Raw genomic sequence first — 25591 nt, forward strand, 5'->3', positions numbered from 1 at the left:
GCTGATAAGCCAAGAAAGGCTTACAGTGTTTTGTAATTAAAAAATAGTTGACTTCTGATTGTGATGGTGTGAATTATAACATCTGTATTGTCTCACCCTTCTCATGAGACTGAAAATGGAATAAAAGTGTTTAAAACGCCTCTCAGTTGCCCCATCTCTGGGTCAGAAAACAGTATTGTCTGACAGAATGGAACAGTAGGGTTGTGATCCAGGAATGGAAAACATGGATTGAAACAATGAAAAGGTCTTTGAAGAAAAAGAAAGTACTTTGAAACTTCAAGAGTTCTTTGAAGAGAAAGGTACTTTTTATGAGTTCCAGAAAAGGGGTTGTGAACAAGTCAGGATGGTTTGGATGGTTTAAAGGATGGTTTGGTCACTCAGGTTCTCTGGTTTTGCCCTAGGTCTGTTCCAGTGTCTGCCCAGGGTCCTGCAGGGGCTGCAGGGGCTGCAGGGCCCCCTCCTGCCACCAACGTGTCCAGCAACAAGAGGCTGCAGCAGACACAAGCCCAGGTGGACGAGGTGAGTGCTCCAGCACAAGGCGCTGCTGCTGTGCTTGCTCCCTGCCCTGTGCAGCTCCTGCTCATCTGAAGGCAGAGGGTCCAGGAGATGAGATTTATCAGAGGAGGCAGACAGTAAAGAGGGATCCTGGATATGAACATCCCTGCACCAGGAACAGCTCTGCAGATTGAATGTGGGCATTGCTGCCACAGGAATTCCTCCCAGTCAGTCTGCTTGGGAGGAGATGTCATAGTGGAAGCAGCTCTTGTAGTGTGTGCTGCACTCCTAAAGGTTAGATGCTAATTTCTCAGACTGTTCCACAGAGACAGAAGAGCACCAGCTTCTCCCAGATAGATTAAAGCCACCAGCACTGAGCCACTGAGGGCGGTGCTCATTCGCAAGAGCTCTATTGATTAATCATCCCAATTTATTCCCAAAGAAAGGCACCCACACATGATGTCATAACAACATCTCTAACAAATCCCTTGATCTTGGGGGACCGTGTGCCTGTTCCAGCTTGGATCCTTACATTCTTGCCTTGGCTGTAATGCCAGAGTCCATCCAGCTGCCCTGGGAATGGGAACAGTGAGCACACCACTGCTCCTGGCTGTACCAGGAGGGCAGCAGCAGCTGCAGCATCCTTACACACCTGCTGTGTGCATTTGTGTGCTGGCTACTGAGGAAAGAATATTGTTAAACCCCTCCAAAGGCTGAAGGAACTCGTTGCTTACTGTCTGTGGTGAAGTGCACAGAGCTGGTGTGATTCTTAAATGCCAATTTGATGAAATACACGTTAGAAAATATGTACTTACATGCCTAAAGGCCTCTATTTTCAAAAGCTTTGGGCATGCTTTAAAGATAGTAGAGAAGACCTCAAAATATCCAACTCAAATGCATTTCTTAAGATGAGTTAAATACACCTGTCAAAATGGGCTTTGTCTTTTTGAGAAGCTTTTCTTTGTTGAAAATCTGCAACAGTGACTTTCTGGTCTTCCCATTGTTGGTGCTCAGATGTGTTCACAACATCCTCTGGCTGCAGAAATGTCTAGACTAGGTTCTCTCTTTATCCCTTCATTTCCTCTTCCAGTGGCAAAAGGAATGTTACATTTAAACTTTTGTCTTTGGTCAGAATAATAAAATAAACTTCTTGTCCTGAACATGTTACATCCTGTAATTGTTTATGTGAATGACAGCAAAAGTAACTGTCCCTAAAAGATGATAAAAATTGTCTTTTGTTATCTTAAAATGAGCAATGCCTGCCAGATCATGGGGCTCTTCAAGTAGATCAGTAGAGATGGCATCAGTGAGGGTAGTGAACACCTGCTTTGTGTTTAAGATACTCTGTATTCTGATTCTTTTCACTCAGACCCATGGAAATCTGTCTTTTTGAGGAGGTGATGACATAATTTGGGCAGTTGCTCTTGCCCAGTATGGGGGGACAATGAGTAGTTCTTGGATTTGAGGGTTATGTTGGTGAAATCCAGGATTCGTGGGGGTTTTGCCTTCCATTTGAGAGAGAGGCTGCAGTTGTCACAGAATCACAGAATGATCTGGGTTGGAAAAGACCTTTAGATCATCTAGTCCCACCTATGCCCTAACACCTCCTCACCAACTAAAACATGTCACTGAGTGCCATGGCCAGGCCTTGTCAAAGACCTCCAGGGATGGTGGCTCCGCTCCCTCCCCAGGCAGGCACTTCCAGTGCCCAGTCACTCTTTCAGTGAAGAATTTTTCACAGGTTTGGAGTTGATAGCACGTGGTCAGCAGATCCTTTTTAGCAGGGAAATCACAAAATAAGAACAGCCAAGGGAGGCAGGGTGGCACTTCCAGCACTGTGAGGGCGCTGGGGTGATGCTGGTTTGTAACACCGAGGGATCCAGTGTGCGATGCCATGATGGGGTTTTTTATTTTTTTATTTTTATATACCTTTTATGCATTCTCAATACCCTTAACAAGCATATTTGTAATTTCTTAAACCTAATATCTAAACGTAGTCCTGGTATTTTGCTAGGCCAGAAGGCCAAACATCTTAAAAGCCTTACAGCTGGGGACTGGGAAGCCTCATGCTATCCTGAGATACCAAGGCCCCTCTAAAACATATCTTGTAAACTAAAATTAGGCCCCTCTGAGGGGGAATACTTTAGAATAGGGACATGTCAGGCCATTCATTTAAGCTTCTCATTGAGGCACCTTTGTTAGATATGTTAACTGGCAAGGTCTGTAAATGTATATAGGCAGTGTACTGTGTGTGTGCGTTCCGGCATATTGCACCTTGATGAATTGCTGTACTGATGCCTTGCAGGGGGTACCTAGAGCAGAGGCTAGATAAAATTCAGAGAATAAAGTGGGTATTTATTGAAGGCCTTCAACAGCCACACCTTGGGCAACCAAAGCCTCCCAGAGGCTACACCCAAGCTGGACAATGGGCACCAGTTTTCCAGACAATTATAAGTTTGGTCCATTTACATTCCAGGGGTTAATGCTCCAATTACAGCTTCACTAATGAAGTCATTTATTCCCAGTTTGCTCCCCCCAAATCACTTTTGTTTGTACTTTTCGGGGCCCGAGGCTGTGGGGTGTCCTTGAGCTTCAGGCCTGGAGAGGAATTGTTTTGTCCGAATAAAAGGGGGAGCAGCAGCTGACAGGCTGTGGAGTTCACAGCGAGTTTGGAGCTGAGCACTAATGCAGTACCGGATTTCAAACATATAAAAGCTAAAATCCTAAGGCATCACTGCCACAAAGATACTTATTAAACACGGACGGAAAACCCCTTTCATCCCTGCCGCGTGGCTTTCCCGAGCCTCGCTGTCCCTTTGTGCCGGTGCCCCGCTCTCCTGTCGCTGCCCGTCTCCCGCAGGTGGCAGCAGAGCCCGGGCGGCGCGGGGGCTCCGCAGCGCCGGGGCCGGGGATGCCGCGGCCATGCCCGGGGGTGTTTCAGCTGTTCCTCTCTTGGGGTTTCCCCCTGGTTCCTCTAGACATCGTAGAGCTTATTTTCTAATGCCCAGACAAACGTTTATCTATTTGGCAAAAAATGAAATCTCACCTGGGCGAGTGTTCACTGCAGCCAGGGTAGATTCAATGAGTAGTTCTGGGGAAACAAACAAACAAACAAACAAAAAAAAAACCCCACAAAACAAAAAAGCAAAATGAAGGGGAAAACCCTCCAAAAAACAAAACAAACGAAAAAACCCAAAAAACCCCAGCAAAATTTAAAAAAAAATTAAAACCAACAAAAAAAACCCAAACAAAAAACAAAAGAAACCCCCCAAAAACCCCAAAACAAAACCTTAAAAACAAAACAAAGCAACCAAAAAAAACCCAAAGAAAACAAAACAAAACCCAAAACCACCACCAACAAAACCAAACAAAAATACCAAAAAAATCCCCCCAAAAAACAACCAACCAACCAAACCAAACCAAAACACCAAGCATACAAAAACCCCACAAACAAACAAAAAAGCCCAACCAAAACCCCCCAAAAATGAAGAGAATGGGTAGGAAATAGTAGAGTATTTTGTATCGGCATGTTCAAATAGTTTATCATTTTCACTACAAATCATTGTAGCAAGATAAAATTCAACTAATTACTAGCTGAGAAATCAATAATTTAAAAAATTAGCATTGTTTTATATGAAGTTAAGTGCTTGGAAGGTTTTGGTTTGGAAAAGCAAGTAAGAAAATTTGGATTGACCAAAATATTTCATTTTGGTTTAGGTTTGGTAGACAAGTGAAACAAATCTTTTGAGACCTTCTGCCAGTCCTGTTAAAGGATCTTTCACTGTCAATTTCCTCTCACTGTATTTGAATAATGATCCTTTAAATAATTCTGGATTTTTGCAGGTAATAGTTTAAATTTTATGAAATATGTACAACATGGAATTCCTTATTACAGAGTGTGAGAATTAACAGACCATCAGCCTCATTCACTGCTAGAAAAATTGGACACAACTTTACAGAGATCGTGACACTGTCTGACATTTGCATTAGTGGTGACTTTCTGCAGGATTTCCATTTAGTTATGGGCTTGCTAGAAGAGGATTTTCACCTTAGCCAATGTGTAAAATACATGCATGAGCAGCCCTTGCCTGTTGTATCCTGGCTGTGCAAAGAGCCTGAGCTCTCTGCTGCTCTTTGGGCTGAATTTGCTCAGGTGGAATGTTCTCCTCCTCCACTTCCAAGCAGGACTTCAGATCATGGCTGAGAAGTCATCTTGCCCAAAAGATCTGCAGAATGAGGAAATGCTTTGGTAAGGGAATGCATACAGTTCCCTTTAGAGGGGCCTGTATCTGTCTGCTTTCTCTGCTTCAGGTAAGGAAGGTATCAAATGTACAAGGAAAATAATGGCTTGTTCTTAGTGATGCCAGTCAAATTGTGCTGTAGAGATCTTCATCAGGTCTTTGTATCTGTACAAAAGAAGTCAAAAACTTTAATCAAACTAACTGTGGTGTTTCATGAGGTCTCTTTATTTTCTACCTTAGAAGGCATGCAGCACGGTGTAGCTCACTGAGGGTATTTCCACTGGCTGGGGTTTTGAGGCAGTGCCCAGGGAATGCCATCACACACCACATGGCAAAAGGCTGGGTATCACTGTCACTGCTTTTTAATGAAGGGGTGGGACCATTGTTGGGCTGAGAACGATTTATTGCTCAGATAAACATCAGGCTCAGAGGCTGTGAGATTTTAGAGGAGCAAGCAGTCAGCCATAGCTCAAAGTAGCCACAAGTTCTTCATTACAAGGCAATCTAGAACCTTTGGATCAATGGACCGTTGCCACAGGGTTTAGTTTGCTTTTCTAACCTATCACCTTTACTTAATTTTGCTGCACTGTGGTTGCTTTTACCTAATAGGCTTCTGTCTCACATGCACACAAATGCTTCTATTCCAACCTCTAAACTCTTAACTACTCTACACAATTACACCCCCATATTATAACCCTTCACCATCTCATCAATGCAGTTTCTCACTTACTTAAGGCATATTCTTACTCACAACTATAGAAACAGAAGTTTATGATTTTTCTGCCTAATGTTTGTATTGTATTTTTACATCAATCCAAGTTTCTCCCAAGGCTGCAGATCAAACCCTCCTGTGTCTGTGGAAGTCTCTGTTTTTCCAACTCCCACAGCTGGGTTTAGGATGAGGTGTGACACTCCAGGGTGTGACCAGATGGGTGCCCCTCAGCTTTCCTAGGTGTGTCTGTGCCTTCCCAGGTGGTGGACATCATGAGGATGAACGTGGACAAGGTGCTGGAAAGGGACCAGAAGCTGTCGGAGCTCGACAACCGGGCAGATGCGTTGCAAGCAGGTGCCTCACAGTTTGAGACCAGTGCAGCCAAGCTGAAGAGGAAATACTGGTGGAAAAATTGCAAGGTAAGGAATAGAAACACTTGTTTGGAATCCCTTCATGGCAGGAATTGCTTTCACTTGCATTTAGTGGGACTTTGCCTGCAGGATGGCACCTCTGAGTCATCTCTTCTCGTCAAGGTGAGAAGGAGGTGCCTTGACCTCAAGGCTCCAGAAGTCAAGCAACTTTGATCTTTACCAGAACCCATAATTTATGCAGTATATAAAATGTAGATACAACTTTTGATGCTTCCCCAGTGCCTTCAAATAGGAATGGGAAAGCATTCCATGCCAATTCGTCTCAGTTCTCTGTGGGAACCACAAAACCTGATCAGGTACAGTAAATTCTAGCAATGGGAGAAAAGAAGCTTTTTCCTTGTGGGGATCATTGATTTGATTTTTCTTCAGGATGGTAAACCATAAAAAATACCCAAAACTGGGTTCTGCAAACTGCTGTGAGAAGGGAGAAAATGACAGCCTCTTATGAAGAGGAGCTGGTTAGGACAGAGCAGGACTTTGATCAACCAGCTGCCTTCTCTGCTGTCTCCAAAGTCTAATCCTTTCCCAAGAGGAGAGGGAGCCTCACTCTCTTTGCTTTTTCAGACCTTCTCCAATATTTCTGGATTTTGGACCCAGAAACTTCATCTTCTCTTATTCTTCTAAGCCTCATGTCTTGGCTTCTTCCTGCTCATGCACCACCACCACAAACACCTTACCAGAAGTTCAGCTTCATTTCCATTTCTCAACACCAGCATTCCTGCTGACCACTTATGTCCACCCAAATAAAACCAGCTGTTCCCAAGGGGGCATCTCACATGTATCCCTCACTAGCCTGTTGTCTGCTATGTCTCTTCAATCCACAGTGCTATGAAATGTAAAGCAAGGCAAAATATTCTGGGTAAACTACATGCAAAAACACTCCAGAAATAAAAGGGTCTACATAAGAAATTTAGCTGAGCAGGTCCTCCAGGCCTCTTCCAGTTGTTGCCCAACTGATCAGTCCAGAAGTGCAGGAAGCAGGGCTTTTGGGAGCTACAAGCACAGTTAGGATCACCTATGTGACTGCAGTCACCACAGTGACCTGCACTACCCTAGACCTTCAAACCTGCCCTCATTCTCCTTTCCTCATTGTTCCTCCCTGCTTTCTCCTGACAAACAATCCCCCTGTCCTTCCGCTGGCTCCCAAACTCTGCAAAGAGGGGGAAGAAATTTAAAAAGAATCTCCTGCGAGCCAATGGCTGGCTCTGTCCTTGTAGGAGGAATGAAGGCCTTCATTTGACATGCCCACATTTGTTGTTTTTCATTCTCTCTGCTCACTGGGGTAATAATGGCAACTGGACTGCAGCCTCCCTGGAGGGCTCATCAGCTTCCAGGGAGTCTCAGGGGGCTCTGGGCAGGCTCCTGGGGATGCAGGCTCCTGCTTTGCCCTGAGCTGGTGCCAGGAGAACCTGCTGGTGACTGGCCTGGCTGCTGTCCTGGCTAGCATGGGCTCCTGTCTCGTCACCAGCAGCACAAACAGCAGCTGGGCTTTGGCTGGCTCCAGCTGCCTCCTCACTGACTTCGGGAGCGGGGGGAAAAGGGATGAGGTGACTCTGGTGTAAAGTGGTACCTGGCCACGTGTGAACCCAGCCACTGGAGCTGTTCTGCTTTGGAAACTGAGTTCTTCTTTGCTGCTGGGAATGGTTGAGGTTGGTCACTGCTTCTTTAGCTGACAAACTGGCCAGCTTTGACAAGAGGCTCTGTCCACTGATTTTAAAACCAGCAATAAATCTTGGGCCTTAGCATGTCTGTTGCAGTAAGTCTTTACAGGAGTTAAAAGTATGAGGATTGAGTCACTAAGTAAAAGCAAAAAAAATGAGGGGTTAATGTCTTTCACATGAAAAACCTGACCTTCTCTTTTTCTTTCTTATATCTTCTCTTTTTATAGATGATGATCATCCTCGGTGTAGTATGCGCAGTCATTCTCATTATAATTATAAGTGAGTAATTCATTTTCTCTTTATTTATGATCTCAATAGCTTGTGACTTAAGAATGGCTGAGACATTAAAAAACAAAGCACCAAAAAATGGATATAAAATATTTAAACTGATTAATTTGTGAAATTTCCCTTCTAGTGTTATGCTTTTATAGTGAGAATTACTGCAAAGTCCCTGGACACATATTGGCAGAATTTGTTGACATTTAATGTTTTTAACATTAGCATGTTACATAACTTTCCCTAGGATTAAAAGCTCTCCCTTTTTATGTTTTAAATAAATTTTTATGCAGTCTCAGAGATCTTCCTTTCAGTATGATGATGATGACTGCCACAGTCCCGGTGTTTTCTACTAAGAACAGGAATTCTTGAAATACCTCATGCCTATAAAAAGAGGGTGAATGCACACAGGCAAACAGGCATCTGATGAATTTTTTAAAAGCGTGTAGGTGCCTGGTTTCTGCCATATCAGCTAGAATTTGAGATGTCAGTGTTTCTGAGGATCCTTTCGCACCTCGAGTGCCCAAATGTTGTTAAAAGATGGCCCAAAGTCTCACTGGCTTCTTTTCTCAAAAGATCATCTCGTTCCACGCAGTTGTTGGAGGGAAGGTAGCTATGAATGAATAACAGCAGTCGTGCTGGTTGGGACTCAGGGACCTTGTAATGCCAGGAACTGAACATTTCATTTATGTAACCCTGTGTTAGCAACAGCTGTTAGGTGACATAACTGTAATATGGCATTAACTCCTAAAAGGGAGATTTCTTCAGATACACCATGCAGGTGGTAACCCAGAAGAGATTCACCAGAAGGCCAGACTGTGGATGTGAGTTAATTCCCAGCTCTCAAGTTACATGCCTGATACTCAGCATGTTTCCATTTTCCTCTGTTGCTCCTGTAAAGAAAGCTTGCAGGATCACCTGTAAACATGACGAAAAGGAATGAGATACATGTGACAGTTTATTAGCCTTATGAATGCTGGCACCAGAGTGACCCAGAATAATTCCAGGGTTTCGTAACACTGATACAGCAAGAATGGGAAATGGTTAGGTATTAATTAACTAAACTAACTGGGTACTCAAGAGAAAGACCAGCCCTTGTGCAGCAACCAGACAAGAAGATGTGCAGCCATTGAACTAACTGCTGGGTATATATTCCTCACTGAGCATTGTGTGAGTTTTAAGAAAGTAAAAAGTGGTCAAGATAGCTCATATCTCCTCCACGGAAGTTTAGGCTGAAACATACATAAGAACATTATTTTACTCCTGGTTCATAATGCTGAATGCCTGTTCTGCCAAATGAAAAAAAAAAAAAAAAGAAAAAGAAAAAAAGCCAGTGCAGGTTTGACGTGGGTTAGGTTGAGTGTCAGGTATTTAATCACAAACTTGAGTGTCACATTGTTCAACCCAGCCGGTGGCTCACCACAGTGAGATCCAGCACCAGGTCAGTGAGATTTGAGTGTACCTGTTGTTCAAATGATTTTCCCAGTCTATTTGATTCCTCTGTGATAAGTGCCTAAAGGTTGCAGCTTCAGGAAGGACCTTGTGTATTTAACCCAGTGCTGGGTTTATTTACAGTAGCTCTCAAGTGTATGTTTCAATCCCCTAGACATCAAGCATCCAGGTGCTGTTGGACAAGGCCTGCATGGCTTTTCCAGTCTGATTTGAGTGGGAACAAGGCCATCCCCTCCACGAGGGTGGCTGTGGGTGCAGACAAACGGAGCCATTCCTCACAGCAGCCAGCTGCCATGGGTGCTGAACAGCCCGAGCTGCCTGCAGGAGGATGCAGTACAACACGCGGCTTTGCTGGGGCTGGGGACAGAGCTAACATCACTGCCAGTCCTTGCCCCTTCTGCCTTCTGAGCCACAGTCTCCCCTGCTTTCTACTCCAGTTTGCCCTCCAAATTCCCTTGGACACAGGAGGAGCATCCCTGTGTCTGCCGGGAAGGAATGCTGCGTGCCAGCCACGTCGCGCTCCTTCAGCTAGGATGTGCTGAAGGTGTTTGCAATCCTCGGACACCTCACACTGCTGCGAGATGAAGCACAACAGTAACTCTGTAATAACTCCTGGTTTTTGTCTTTTTTTTTTAATCTTTCTTTCCTTCTGCTTCATTCCCCAGTTTATTTCTCCACTTGAAAAAGCAGAGAAGGAAGACTTGGCACACCTTTGTTCATATCAACCGACGGTATCAGTGTTCCTTTGTTGAACTCCGCTTTTTAATTCCCGGCGTCTTGGGATTTTTGCTTGTAATAACCCATAAGCATTCAGTGTGGTGTATTTTGGAATTCTGTTGTTTCCACAAGAAACTGTACCAGCTAAATACTGCCAAGTAGTTCCATACACTGTCTAATCACTGTGTCTTAAGATGTGTGCGCACTGACCTTCAGAAACTGTAGTATATGGAAAGCATCCTAAAACATCTCAGAATCAGAGAATGCAGCTGTGGGGAAGCTCCTGTTTAAAGGGACACTGCCAGGTGGATTGGACCCAAATCTAAGGTTGCAGCAAACATTAGGACCAAAATTCTCAATCTGAGCTCCTAAAGTTGGATGGCAAAATCCATTGTCAGATGTATCCGTTACTCCCACTGAAGAGAGTGATACCTCTAAGTATTCATGTAAGATATCATATTTCAGTTTAGCCAACCAAACACAGATTTCTTTGAGGTTAGATGCAGAATCCAAGTCTAAAAACATTGTCTGCAGAAAAGAAATAAAGACCGGTTTATCATCTTTTATGGATTTAATCTTTTTCCTCATGGAAAACACCTCTTGGTGTTCTGAACAGCCAAGATGGCCTCAATATGAAAGCCAGAAAGGAAAAAAAAACCCGTGTGACAGCCAAAAAGCATTAGCTAGCACAGTCGGGAAAAACCAAGTGAAATGCAGAAGTGGTGATGCAAGCATCACCAATGACTCAGGTACAAAACTCAAGGCCCCATTTGTCAGGTCTCATGGGACATCTCTTGGATGCCCGTCCCCAATAATTAGGCCCTGACCTGAAGCCCATGAGCAGCGTTGGTGGTGTCTGAGGCTGCCCAGCTCTGTGGAGGAAGCTGCCTCTGCAGCAGTTTGCAGAAATGGTGCCCACTGCCAGGATGGTTCAAAAATCAGGAAGAAGGCAGGGGGGAACAGTGGGGAGAGGCTGAGAAAGGGAAGGGTGCCTAGCAAAGCTTTCCTGGAGAAGAGGAAGGAACAGAAACACTGTTCAAAATAGGGGTGTTAATAGGCTTTAAAAAGATAAATATTAATTTGTGCATGCGGATAGTTCATAGACTATAGTGTCATCTTTGCAAAGTGCTCAGCTGAGATACCTATTAAACTCAATTAATTAAAACTAACATTTGATGTAATTGAAAGAAATTATATATTGTAGCTTGAGAGAAAATTCTTGATGCTTTTGTGAAATTCTTGTTTTTCTTTTTAAAACAGTGAATAGTTTAATCATCCTTAACCAAACTAAAAATGAATTAATCAAATTTTGAGCCAGGAAATTCAGAAAAGGGTCTTTTTATGATTACTCCTTCAGAATTTCTAAAAAGAATTCATAGAATTAAAAAAATAATTTGATGGGTTGGAGTTTTTGTCTGCAATTTAATTAGGAAATAGAAACAGTGATAATAGTAGTGTAAATATTCCCACTGAGGAGTATTTCTCTTGACATGGTTGTAGAGTAAAAAAAAATTGAGAGCCTGACCAGTTGGTTACTGTGAATCTATATAAAAATTGTGCTGAAGTAGAATTTTGCAGAGAGAATAAGTAATGATCAATTGAAAGGTCCCAGTTGCATTTTCCCCTAAATATGTATCACTTTATAGTCACGTGTACTACTTCCTATCAAAAGTGGCCCCAGTCTTAATGAAGCTGAATATTCAAAGTTACTAATGTGATACTGGACTCCCTGGTATGCCCTGATCACACCAGTCCTTCACTGGGTGAGAACACAAACAATTCAGAAATCCTCCTGGGCTGGACAAAAACGTAGCAGGGATGAAAGACCTGACTCTGTGAGGTGACACAACTGTGTATAAATGAGCTTTCACTGGGAGAGGAATGAGCCATCCAACTTCAGGAGCCTTTTAAAACTGCTGAGGTAGCTGGATATCTGATATGAAGGAATTATCTGCTGAGAGTGGGACCCTGGCACCCACACCCATGCTGAGCCTGGTGTCCTCACGGGGCTCCTCTGCTGAACAGACTCATGAGATGAAGACAGCTTTTGCTGGAGGTGGTGCAATCAGGAAGGTGAAATGCTGATACTGAGCCTTAATACAGATGTTCCTTCTCCTCTGGGAGGCTGAACTGATACTCAGCTGATAGGAGTGCAAATACACATTAAAGAGTTTGAATCCTCTAGCTACAAACACACAAAGCTCCCACTTGAAACTGCAGTGGAGGTGCTACAAGGATGCAAAGCTCACATTCTCCCAGCTAATGTAGTTCAAGCAAGTTAATAATCAAAATCAAATCTTACCTTTAGGTGAGAGTGGAGACTAGAAACTGCTCTTTGTGGAATGTGGACCTATTCTCTCTCAAAATTGTAACTAATGGGGATGACTGCTAAATGTAAGTGAGAATTTGCAAGGAAGAGTTAAGAAACCTACCTTCTAGTGGGTTGTAGAATGTTTCCTCCTGACTGTTTCCTCCTGTGTGGTGATGAAGTATGGTAAATTCATGTGTTTAGCTTTTCGAAGTTACTGGCCCACGGTGTGCTCTTGAATGCTCAATGTTTGCTACTACTTGTGCTGTGGTGGTTGGTTGTCATTGGTGAGATAAGCCATGAAATCTTTCTGACTCTGCCCAGGGAGCATGAACAAATGTGTCTTGCCCTGATGCACAGAGCTCAGCTGCTCTTGCAGACGGTTAAACCTTCAGCAAGGAGAACATGGTAATGGAGGACCGTTCAGGGTCATAAATTGTGCAACAGCATCTCTCCTGTCCGTGCAGGCTGGTGCAGAGCACAATCTATATAAACACAGCTGGAGCTCTCATTTGCGTTGGAGCCGGGATTGATTGCCTTCCACTCGCTCTTCTGCATTTGAAATGTCCGTGCAGTCACCACTGCCTGCCTGTGAATTTTCCATGAAATGCTTAAGCCACCCTTGTTCAGTCACCACCAATGAGAATTTCAGTTCCCGCTCTGTGCCACTGATGCTGCCTGGGCTCTTCCCCTGGGCTGGCAAAACAAAAGGTCACAAAAGGGCTTCCTTTAGTGACCCCTGGCACACCCTCAGGGGACTGCAGGGCCATGGCTTTCTGACTGCCACCTTGGGGAACAAACTGAGGCCTCTTCTGGCTGGAAGAAATGCTTTTGATAGCTTTATCCAGAATTAGACCCTGCTTGAGGCCTGCATATTCCATCCTTACCAGCAGCTCCTCCTCTGCTGTCTGGAGCACAGCTGTACATAACAGAGGCTGTGCAGCAGGACATGCCCTTCACACACAGCACAGCTGAAAGGAAGGGGTTAACAGCTGCTCAGTGCCTGTACCATGGATGCTGCTAGGCTTCTCAGTGATCTTGTCAATCATCCTACATCAGCTTCAGAGCTTGAACAAGTGTTGCTTGCACCCACTATCAACAGGCTACTGAGGTCCTGCTTGGGCATGACACTTTCAAATTTAGCTCGTGCTGCAGTGACACAGATGTGGCTTTAAGCCCAAAGCACAGGTGTGGCTTTAAACCCAAAACCAGTGCTGCACGGGACTTGGCAGGAAAACTTAGTGTGGAAGCCCTAACGAGGTACTTGACCTGATTTTCACTTGACAGCATTACATAACAGCACAGTCAATCCAACAGAGCCAAACCTAATCCAATACTATTAGGAGGAGGATGGGAGAATCTGATAAAGATTCTGAATGTAACCTAGGGTCTGTAAGACAAGGGTTGATTTAGAAATGTAGTCAGTTGGACTTCTAAAGCGGGCACTTTCATTCAGTTGGAACCTGCACGACGTTACCCCCAGGAACAATTCAGGCAGGTAAAATATTTGGCTTTTTTTCTTTTTTTATATAGTGATCTGCAATAAGTGACTTAAAGAGTGATGGAAGATCAGGACATTATTGACTGTGCAAGGAATTAATTGGAACAGCCTCAATCTGCTATGCTTTTGTCCGAGTAGCGAGACCTTTGAAAACTCTACTGTTTCTGTCGCTGCTCTTGTGACGAGGCTTCACCTAACTTTAATTTTACGAGCAGCTGCACTACTTCTTGTCTGAATACAATGGATTTTAGCTCTTAAAACCAAGTTCTTGACTTGACATTGATATTAGAGCATACCTGCAAAATGGCGATGCCTGCTGCTCAGAAGGGCGTCGACCATGGGAGACTCAAACTTGAGGAACTTTCAGAAGCTCGATCTCAACTCTTTCGTGCTTTCACAGAGAGAATTTTCTCTATTCTGTGGGAGATTATCCACACAGAGGGAATATGCATGATCTCTTATTTTTTTTAAGAGAGCACCTTGATTGCATGTTGGTGGGAGACCTTCACAACCTAGGGAGCACTTGGGTATGATCCAGGATTTACCTCTCAGCCCTGCTCCTCCTGCCCTTTAAACAGGGAAGGGGCTGAACCAGCAGCCATATAAGGCACTGGGCTCCCTCCCAATGTACACAGTGAGCATTAGAGAAAGGCCTCAAAGTCTCTTTGATCTGGATTTGCATCCTGACCTGAACTTTAGACCTGTAACAGATGATAACCTTTGGGCCCTCTATCTCATCAGAAGACTGACATGCTCTTCCAGCCAGTTCTTCCTCATCTGATTTAGGTTCCTCTTGCTAGACAAGATACATTTGAGCTAGAAAAAGCACAAGCACCCTCAAATTAGCTTCTTTAAAAGAAAAATCAAAAGGCTGAAGAAGGTAGTTTGAAAAAAAAAGAATTTTAGCCAGAGAAATTATTGGCTGAAAATTTCTCAAACTGTTACCTTATTGTCAGGAGGGATACTAGATTGGGATGTATGAAACAACCAAACCAGAACCTCGCACCAGTTGTTCTTTCTCCATCTGGTCTACTTCAGAAATACTTCAAGAAAGGATTTTGTTTTCCTCTCCAGTTAATTTCCCTTCCTCAGTTGATTAACGTGTGTCTCAATTGATGTGCTCAGTAGTTTTTATTCTCCATTGAGAACCCTAAGGCTCTCTGCCTTTAAACACATGCATAAAAAGAGATCTGAGCCACCCAAGGAGTTTACCTTCCTTCCTGGTGCACTGACATTTAAAAGCTACATCTTAGAATAAAGCAGGGAAACTGTGGCAGTCTGGTTACATGCAGTTTTGGTGGAGTAAACACTTGATTATTCAACAATGAGTCACTCCTGCAGTAACCTCATTCTGTCATGAGTGTATCACATCTGCTAACTCTCCAAAGCAAAAACCAGAACCTGCACCTCTTCAAAACATGAATACAGCCTCGTGGTTTGCACGTAACACTCTATTCAACCAAAGCCATGTACTATAAGTTTAAAAGGGCAAAGTACTTGTGCTCAAAGAGAAAATATCATAGAGAACAACAAAGACAATTATGAAAAAACCCTTCTCCATTCTTTAGCTCTTCTCACAGTGTCTGGCTTATCCATTATTCTTCAAGTCTCTCTCTGTTCTCTTAGAAAGCTCTTGTGGTTTTGGAGTGTGGTGTATTTGGAGCACAGAATTTTGGGGCTGTTCTGCCCTCTGGGCTGACTCCCTGCCTTTTGCCACGCTGTCACTGTTGCCCTCAGCCAGACTCAGGTGGCCTTGGCTGAAGCAGAACCTCCTGCCACAACACCCAGCTCTCCTCCAACCTCCCCTCTCTGGTCAGCCACACCTGGGGCAGAACATGGCTCCTGGGCCTCCATTTGCTTGGGATACAAAAGAAGGCTAAACAACGGCATTTTTGCCACACTACCTTAAATTGTAACACTGGAATTTTAATTAAATTGATTTAAGAGTTCTTGTAACAGCAATTTCATTCATTTTGTTGGAAAGAGAGGAAACAGTAAATAAGGATGTTGTGGTAGTCACAATATCGGAAATTGGGAAATGGTGCAAGTGAAGTATCACTAACATTCAGTAAAATCCTTTTCGTAAGTGGCTCTACCTAAGAGAACCCTTTTAACATTAAAATTAAGCAGTGCTTGTCCATTAAATTCAAGTACTTAAAATGAACTATGGCAGATGGTAGTGTTTTTCCTGGACAATGCAGGAGATGGATGCAGGAAGGATGGTGCAGCATTCCTTGCAGAGAGCACCTTTTGGGGTGTTCTAGCCCCAGACACGGGGTTCTGGCAGCTGCAGCACTGCTCAAGGACTTCAGTCAAATTAGGACTTCAGAGTGCCTGGGGCAGTAAAGATCCAGCCTCAATGTCCACTTTGTCCTGGAGCAGTTTGGGCTCAGCAATGGAACCTTTTTGACACAGCAGGATTATTTTGGTTACTCTCGATCCACTCCAGTACCTGTGCTTGTCCATCTGTAAATGGCCTAAGGTGAGGATAAAAAAATCCCTTCGTTGAATCCATTACCTTCCTGTCATATATATGTGAACACATGGTGGTGGTCTGAGCTTTTTGTGAGGAAAGGTTTGAAAGAATTAAATCAGTTTCTACCCCTGATACATTGCAGGTTTGTTTAAAGTAAAACTAAATAATGACAGCTGCAGTTATTTTCCTTGTAAGATCAAGGATTGAGATAATGCATATAATGGACCTACAAATTCATATATGCACAATGCATAATATTTTTTTAAGTTTAGCTATTAATATTTATAGTATTGATCTGAAATTTTGCTAAAATTTCTTTATTAATGAAAATAGTCTTGGCTGGAATTGAAAATTGAGTGATTGGAGTGACTACCATGCCACTATCAAGCTGCTAAATAATGCAAGTTCAGCCTCTCATGAAACCCAAAAGGAAAACATATTCTGAATAAAAGTAGGAATGTATGGTATAGACTATGGGTATAAAGTTCAACCATTACTTATTTACGTATTATTTAAGTGATTAGCAGCTATAAAAATAGTTAAAAATAATTAGTTTCCAAAGCTTAACTATAGATGAAAGAATATTTTTTTTTCTCATTGGAAAAGCTAACTTCAGTCTATGTTCCATCCACTTTTTCCCCAGACAATAAAATGCCAGGAATGCTATGACACACTCACAGGTCTGCACAGTAAAATGTTACAGATAGCCCACTACTTGCCATGAAAAACATCATTATTTTTGTAAATGAAACGTCCTCCCTCCCCCAACCACAAACGTGGTAAGATATTACTCACATGAGGTTTATCAGCATCACTGAAAGATTAGAAATTAGCACCTCCTACTCAAGAGCAGGACTTAAAAACATGCTTTGTCTGTTGCAAAAATACATTCTGAGGGGGATGCACCAAGTGTGTAGACATTAAAGTTTTATTTGACAAGTCCTGTTCTTTTTTCCTTCCCCTTGCCAAAGGAAGTGCTTATATATGTAGACAGGCATTTGCCATTTGGGTGAGAAGTTCTCCTTCCAAGAAGGAAAGAGATGAAACAGCCACTGTCCACCGTGAGCAACCTTTAGTTTGCTTTGCAGCATAAAAAGTCCTCTGAGTGGCAATATATGAACTCTTATTATAAACTTGTTATGCTCATTGCAGGAAATGAGTTCATAGCCAGCTAATTAGTATTTTCCTTAATGACTTATGCTTGAGTGTTAACACAGAAGAGCAGCCTCTGGAGGGGTTTGTGTAATCAGTTCAGCACTGCAGTGTCTCACACTCGCCTGCCTGGAGCGAGGAGCCAGGCATGGCCAGACCTGAAAGTGACTTCAACACGTGCCTAAGCATACAGTGAATTTCTGTTCTCTGTCTAATGTAGTGAAAAAACCCTCATTTGTCCTTGCTAAATCCAGGCCTGGCGTGGAATCTGTGCTGTGTTCCAATTCAGAAGAGGAAAAACCTTTCCTCTGAACGATAAAAAATAAGGGAGAAAAGGATTGCTGGGGTTGCCTGGCCCGATGTCCTGCTCGAGGCAGGGCTGCCCTTGAGGTTGGGGCAGGTTGCATGGGCTTTGTCTCGATGAGGTTTGAAAATCTCCAAGGCCCACGGCTCCACAACAAATTCTGTCATTGGGTATGTTCAATGCCCTACCAAGTGCAGGAAACACCTTTGCGAGTGCAGGATAAAAGTGCAGGAAACACCTTTGCAAGTGTGTGTGGTTTATGGTTTTGCCTTTTTATTCTGTTGTGCACTGATCTGATTAGACTCAAATTCAGATCTAGTGGAATTAAGTGCAACCCCCCCTTTTTTCAAAGAACTTCCACTGACATCAAGAAATTTTCTTTCTTGTTGCCACTGGACTGAGGCAGAAGTGATCATGCTGAGGATATCAGAGCATTCTCTCCCCTGTGTGTGTGAATGTGTGTGTGTGAAGCCTTCTTCTCTGGCACTGAAACTGGAATAGGCACAGAATCAGTCAGGACATCTGCTGTAGTCTTGTTCTGTATTGCCTGAGGTCAGTGACAAAATTTTGAGTGCCTGCTAAGTTACTAGACTGGCACCAAAGAAAGAAGAGGATTTACTGAGGTTACCCCCTTTCTCCTCACAAGGATCCTTGGCAATGCCACACCTGTTTCAAATGCTGATGGAATGGCAGTGCAAAATAAAAGCCTTTCTTCTACCTCTTTCCTTGTGAATTCTTCAAGCTTTACTTCCTGTAATGGGAACAATCAGAAATAAGTTTTCAGTTGCCCTTTTAAAAGCCCAAACTCCAGACCAAATCTCTAGCGGCGTTCTTTTACAGGCCACACAGTGGTGTTAAGCTCTGTAGTGACACACTCAGAAAGGGCCTGAAAGTCTGCACTGAGAACAGCATCTCTCACCTCAGAGACTCAGCTGTACTGAGCAGGGAGTTGTGATTCGTGCCTCTACATAAAACAACCCATTTGCACCTTATTGGAACTATCTGGAGAGGAAAAAATAACGTTGTGGAGACCAGGACATTTCTTAAAGTGCTTTACCTGGAGGTCAGTGGAATTTCATTTATAAATGATAAAATGCATGTATTTTGATGCTGAAATTGTGATGACTTAGAAAGTTTGATATTACTGTACTTTTTCTGTGAACAGTGATTTTTTTGAGGTGGTGAACATATTTTCCAAGAGTATCGTAGACATTTGTAACATGTATGTTTGTGCCAATAAATCTTGTTTTAAGAAGTTCGAGTTTGTATCATTCTGTTCCCAACAGACACAGCTTAAGGACAGTTAAGCAGCTGCAGCTTTCATTCCCTCTCTGTTTTAAGTACTAGAGACTTCTAGAAATGAAGATTTTCTAATTCACACTGAGTTTTTACATGTTCAGTGTAACAGAAGAGAAAAAAAGCTCTTCTGTTGTATACACAGTAATGAACCCTGTACAAAAATATCCGAACATTAACAAATGGTGAACAGGAGGAGATGACAAAATGTATTTAGTGCATTTGACCATATTCCTAATTTCCTTAATGGTAACATGGGTTTTCATTTTAACAGGGCATGGTGAACCTGGGGAACTCAATGCTATGAAATATTGATAGTTCACCGATTTGGTGTACGTTGCACAGATTTTGGTTGAAAAAAAGGATTTTCAGCGAGGGGAATACAGACTCTTGCAGGGTCCTCTCCTGCCTTAACTTGAAGCAGCTGGTGCTGGCCACTTGTGTGATGGATTAATGGGGCATGGCAACTGTTGCCATGGTTATTCCTAATGAGCAATTAAGCCCTTTGAAGGGACAAGGGACAAGGGGAGGCTGCTTTTCTCCCCTTCCTAGCGCCTACACCTAAATGTTAAATTGCATAAGCAGCACAGCAGCTCCCAGGTAGCTCCACACCTTCAATGCCTTGGGGGCACTGTTCAATAACTTCTCTAATTTTGTTGCAAATGATCTCAGAACACATAAAAGGCACATTATTGTCTCTCCCCACCCCAATCCCAGGTAATGTCAAGATGCCTTTTTAAATGAAGGTTCTTTATTAGCAAAACTATAGATTTGTCCTTGGTAACTCAGTGCACCTGGCAATTAACTGGGGACACTTTTGAGCCTAAAAGGAGACAAAGCAATCACTGATTTCACACACTGCACATTCTGGTCTATGTGAAACAGCAAATAAGGATGAAGAGAGAAAGTGAATTATGTTGACTGGTGCATGTGAACACAACATTAGAGGACACAGGAAACTGATCAAAGCCAAAATGAGGCTTATTAAGGCAGTACAATGGGCTGATGCTCCACTAGCTCTCTTACAGCAAGGTTGCGTAATTAGCTCCGCTTTATTGGAAAAACCCCAATTTCTGACTTTTGAGCTTACATAGAATTCTAGCAGATGATAAAACCAAGTGAAAATGAAGTTATGTTTAAAATGATGGAGATATTTAGATGGATATGGAAGAATCAGTAAGATTATGTGAAAAATCTATCTTGCATTCTGGTCGGATAGATTTGCATAATTCATGGCAGTTCGGGGAGCCGAAAGAAGAACTGCTTCCTAGGGATTATTAAATTGTGTGGGGTGATGAGCTCTTGGGACATGTACATGCTGTGGAAAGTCAATACAAGACAGTTCAAAGACAAAACAATTTTTGAAGTGAGTGCCTGTACACTTTGCTTTGTAAGCTGAAGTACCTGAAGGTAAGTGAATGAGTAAGTGCATCTAAGTGTTCCTGACAGTTTTAAACTTCTTCGAAAGAAAGTCTCACATGACTAAAGATGGTCAAAACTGCAATCTGAGAAGAAAAGTTGGTAAAGTGCTCAAGTTCCATAAGAAAGAGGGCAAGACAGTGGTAACAACTGTAGAGCTAAGGCAGCTTTTTTTGCTTTCCCAGGAGTTTCTAATCTAGAGGAACAAAACCTTGTAACACTGCCTGTGGTTGGGCAGCTATCATCAAAAGCTCTTGCCAGGCTGTGGTAACCATAACCAGTACATTTTACTAGGGGAATTTCCTGGCACTGAGCTATTACACTTTTAAGGGGTAGTTTTCAGAATTATTCTGCAGAAATAACACCCTTGTCTCTCCCTTATCATCTGAACAGTGTAATTAGAATTTAACAGCTGTTGGCTGACTGCTTTACAAAGGCAAGCAAGGCCTGGTGTTTCTACATCCTGTTGGCCATAATGCAGGTTTACTCTGCAGAATGTAGCCAGTGGGTTGGATAATTTGACTTGTAGTACTTACCTAAAGACTGGCAGGTTGTTCTTTTTACTAGAAAATGTACAATACAACATCAAGCTATTTACATCAAACACCTAGAAAACACCTGCTCCACAGTCCAGTTACAGCAGGAGCTGGAAAGGCTCCCCAGTACCATCCAGTGCATGCTCCTGTGATATAATCTTCAATAATCCGTTTAGACAGTGCACTGGAAGAGCTGCCAAGATCAGGGCTGTTGCCAGCACCATAGAGCCCTGCACCAATCCAGGTTCCGTTAAACTTCCTCTCTAATGATCCGAGAAAGGTACAGAAGAGAGGAAACCAAAAATTCTCACTAGTCTGAGTCAAATGACCAGGGAGACAAGAAGGAATTCCTTCTCTCAGATCAGACTGTCCAGTCTGTTTTGGATAGGATGCATAAAGGAAGCATCTGAAACTGTCATGCCCCAAGGAACACTGGGGTTAATGGTGATTGAGGATCTGGGAATGTAAACCAGTAATTACAATGCACACATTGCCCTGGCAAAGAATACTTTTAATGTCTGACTCTGAAGACACCTACAAGTTTCAGTGGCAAAGTTCAGTAATTTTATCACCAGGAAGTGTCTGGATTAGTTTTGCTCTGCTTTTACCTGCTTATCAGTCATCATTTCATAACCACACATGCTCTTGGCATGCTTCAGTCCTCTAGAAAGCTCGATCTGAGCTGGCCCAAAATCTCTTTTTATTGCTCTGCTTCCTATCTGGGCACAATGTATAGCTCTTACTCTTTTGTTTGCTGTTTTCCTTCAGTTTGACTGCCCATGTCCTCCTTGAGCATCCTGACAGTCCCTCCCTGCACGTTTGCCAGTTCCATCTCTTCTGACCATTGCAGTTCTCAGCTCTCTGCCCCGAGTAAAGGTTGTACATGGTGGCACAACTGTTTTGGTGTCTGCATTGAAAAAACCTGAATTATCTTACTACCACCACTGAATTTCTCACAGCTGCCTTTACCCTTCAGCCTCCATGGCAGTCATCCTAATCATCCTGTTACACCTGCTGGGTCTTTTAATCTCTTTTTCTCACCTCTATAGTTTAGGATCAACAAAATTATCATTGTTGAATCAACAGTAAGCGATAGCCTCAACAATAAATTTGATCCAAATTCTCCTGCCTTTATCACCAAAACAAGTCCTATTGATACATGCAGTGCCCAGCCAGATGGCAGCCAGGTGACCTGACAAACTGCCTATCAAATCACCTAACCTAAGTTTCATTTCAGTTTTTTGTTTTACTCAAAAGTCTCACAGCTGAAATGACATTTCCTTCCCCCAGAGGTTTTTTAATACCAAAAGTAAAACTTGCCTACTGCACTCACTAGCTGGGCATTTCTTGACTACTCAGGCATCTCTGTTCTCTTTGAATGCCTGTTGAAAATACTATTCTTTCAGGATACCTAGGGTTGGCAGCTAGATGGAAAAAACCACAGTCTTTGTTAAGGAGAAAAGGCATCTGTAAGCACAAGTATCCTCAAGGCCTGTCTTTAGCACAGACAGAGCCAGCCCACATCTTCTGCAGCTGAGCCTGGAATGTGAAACTTGGAGTGAGGAAGCCGAGCTTGGCTGTGTAAGTGGTGGTGCTGTGCCCATGATGGGCTTCCCTTGCCCACATGGAGATTTATCAGCTCTCATGTAGGGTACTGAAGTGTCTTCTGATGCCATTAAGACAAGGTATCCCTGTGTCTGGACTTGATTAGAAATGGCCTTTGGGTAGATCATTAATACACAGTTAAGTGCAGCTGAACACTTGTCCAGCCTTGTACAACACATCATGGTGTGAGCCTGGAAAAGAGAGGAAGCAAAAGGCACACAATCATTAAAAAGGACCTCACCAGCAGATAACCTGTCTGCTCCTATTTGGCCCAGACATAAGGGAGGAGTCAAAGTTCGATCCACTCAAACTAGCAGCTTCTATTCCAGATTGTTTTCTCTTTGCAGCCCACAGCACCATCTTTGGGAGCCTTCTGTAGAGATCTGCAGAACCATCTCTGCCCCTCAAAATATCCTGACAAGGGTGGGCATATATCTGCAATGCCAGAAAGCAGGCTGTCTTTAAGCTTTCTTTACCCACAGATAAATAAGTAAATATTTTAAAAGAAATTGTTGTCTTGATTTTAAAACTGCCTCAATGGAGGGAAAAAGACCAAAGAACAAAAAGCCCCATTTTGTTTTTTTGGTTTCAGCTGTCCAGCAGTGCAGCCAGCTGCCTGCTGCAGCTCCCTGAAGTGATTCTGCTGGTGTCAGGAGGCATCCAGAGGGCAGAGCCACGACCACCCCATGGTGCCAGCCTGGGAATGTCACACAGGAGCAGTCAGTGCAGGCAGCACTGCACTGTGACAGCAGGCGCTCTCTCAGTCACCGCTCCCTGCTCTAGTGAATTTATTTCACAAATGATGCCAGCATAGGCTAAGAGGGTCAGACTCAATCTCAAATGAGAAATGAATTTGGTCACAATTTGTCTGAATGGGAATAAACTGCATTGTCCACCCCTTGGGTTAGCCATTCTGCTGTAACTGGCATTAATTTTAATAATTTTTCAGAACTCTTTTTCATCTCTTGTACATCATTTTCTTTAGCCAAGGCTTCAAATTTCTCAAGTGTTTTCAAACATAACTGCATTTTTTGGTGAGTTTGTCAGTATTGTCTCATTCTTCCTTTCTGCTTCATCCTACCTGTTCTCTGTTTCATGGTGCTGAATGAAATATTGTTCTCCCTCTTGTCTTCAATAGCTATTACTTCTCAAGTAAGTTCATTAATTCTTAAATCCCCCACTTTCTCAATGGAAAAAATAATCAGATGATTTGTGTCTAGCTACAAAAGTTGCACACTTTGCCAAAGCCATCTTTGCATTATCCTGATGCTTCCAGAGCTGCTTCCTGCACATTGACATTCTCTGTTCTAGCATTGCTCAAGCTGACTGATCATGTTGTCTTGTTTGTCATTAATAGAATCTTTCAACTCTTGTTTAAAAACAAGTATAAAATATAAAAGCACCTTGGTCTTCAAATGAAAGGCTGTAAGTTTCTTGTGTGTTTTGGGCCTGTCCTGTGCTCTTGCAAGCATCAGAAAACTCTGCATCGACATGAAGTACCTGTTGATCCCTCCATCAGCATGTCCAAAGTCACAGGCCAGCGTGAAGCATGTTGCCTGCAGCTGTACAAAGGCTCCCGTGTCATGAGCTGCATGGGAATGAGCTCACCAGCTGAATGGAGCTACTGAACCAGTTGTGGATGCAGTCTGACAGTCACAGAACAAACATGACTCATTTAAGAACATTCTCTACCTTCCTTTTTAATAACTGGTTTCTCCAAAGTCACTAAAGTAGAACTGAGGGGAGAACAAAGAGTTCTGCACCGAGCTCTGCACAGTGTTCTCACACACCCCTTCCTGTGCTGCAGGAGCACGTTTGAAACAAGAGCTCCACAACAACTCCCTCTTCTCTGGGGGTGTCCCAGCTCCCAGACTGTGACCACCCCCAGCAGCAGATATGGACATGCCAACACTTACAACAGCAATCATTACTAAGGAAGGGATGCTTCTGTATCCCGGATCTAAAACCAAAAAGCTTTAAAAATACTAAATGCTGGTGTGCTGCAGAGACCATACTCCACGTTTATGATAATGATGGTGTTGAGATGAGAACAGGATTCTGAAAATAAGGAGATTTGTGTCTAATTCAACCATCAAAGCTTGGTTGTGTAACTTCACATACAAGAGTGTTCAACTTTCACACTTAGTTTTCTTAACAATGAGCTAAGAAATAAATTCCTGGTATGCTTTTGCCTTTCCACCTTGCAGTAAATCAATTATCACTTTGATAAAAGTTTTTTACAAAGTAGACAATAGAAATTACAATATATCAGGGCAAACTTTGAAAATTAGAGCTTTATTTGTAAAATATTTTTGGTATTATAAAATCTTAACTCCTCCAGTGCCATTGACAACAAAGAAAAAAATCTTGATTATATAAGGGGAACTGAGCTTTGTTTCAGATGAAGCTATTAAAGTATGCAAATAGTAGCATAATTTTTGAGTGTGGAATACACAAGTCCTCATACTAGGTCTTCTCCTATTGTTTTATTTTGATTGTAGTGGACTGATGCTACAGGATTGTCATGGCAATCCCAAAAGGGAAACAAGGGAATGCATTCACTTCAGCAGCAGTGGCTGTGCTTGGAGGGGCCCAGTGCAATTTTCAAGCATATTTTGTTCATATGTTCTCCCTTTACAATTCATTGTACTGTCATCCAATGTGTGGCTGGGAAAAACTTCTTTCAAATAGATTTGGCTGCTGTAACTGACATTTGACATTAACTCAGTGTGAATTGCAAGATTCTCCATCTCACGATTCGAGCTGTGGTGTAAGGGCCTCACGGTGTGGGAAGTGCCAGGTTCCCGGTCTTGGGCACTGATTTGTACTTCTGAGGGACCCGACTCCAAGTTCTAATGATCAAATTTATAGTGAGGTAATAGCTTACAGATAAGGACATAATGAGCTTTAATTGCATTTTAGAACTTGAGGAGGTATTTTCTGAGTAGTAAGTCAGTGTATGACAAGAAAAGTTGATTCATTGGTTATTAGGTTCCAGTGAAGTCCAAA

At 42.9% G+C, this 25591-nt stretch overlaps 1 protein-coding gene across 1 annotated transcript in view; it reads left to right on the top strand.

Annotated features, from left to right (window-relative positions):
- Positions 1-18981, top strand: part of VAMP2 (vesicle associated membrane protein 2) — a 57553-nt gene extending 38572 nt beyond the window's left edge. The window contains exons 2-5 of the mRNA XM_038146275.1: positions 402-519; positions 5709-5867; positions 7768-7819; positions 9934-18981. Of these exons, the coding sequence (XP_038002203.1) occupies positions 402-519; positions 5709-5867; positions 7768-7819; positions 9934-9950 (346 nt within the window). The 3' untranslated portion in view covers positions 9951-18981. The remainder of the gene's footprint in view (positions 1-401; positions 520-5708; positions 5868-7767; positions 7820-9933) is intronic.
- The last annotated feature ends 6610 nt before the right edge of the window (positions 18982-25591 follow it).

Source organism: Motacilla alba, chromosome 9 (assembly GCF_015832195.1).
Source record: "Motacilla alba alba isolate MOTALB_02 chromosome 9, Motacilla_alba_V1.0_pri, whole genome shotgun sequence".
Taxonomy (NCBI): Eukaryota; Metazoa; Chordata; class Aves; order Passeriformes; family Motacillidae; genus Motacilla; species Motacilla alba.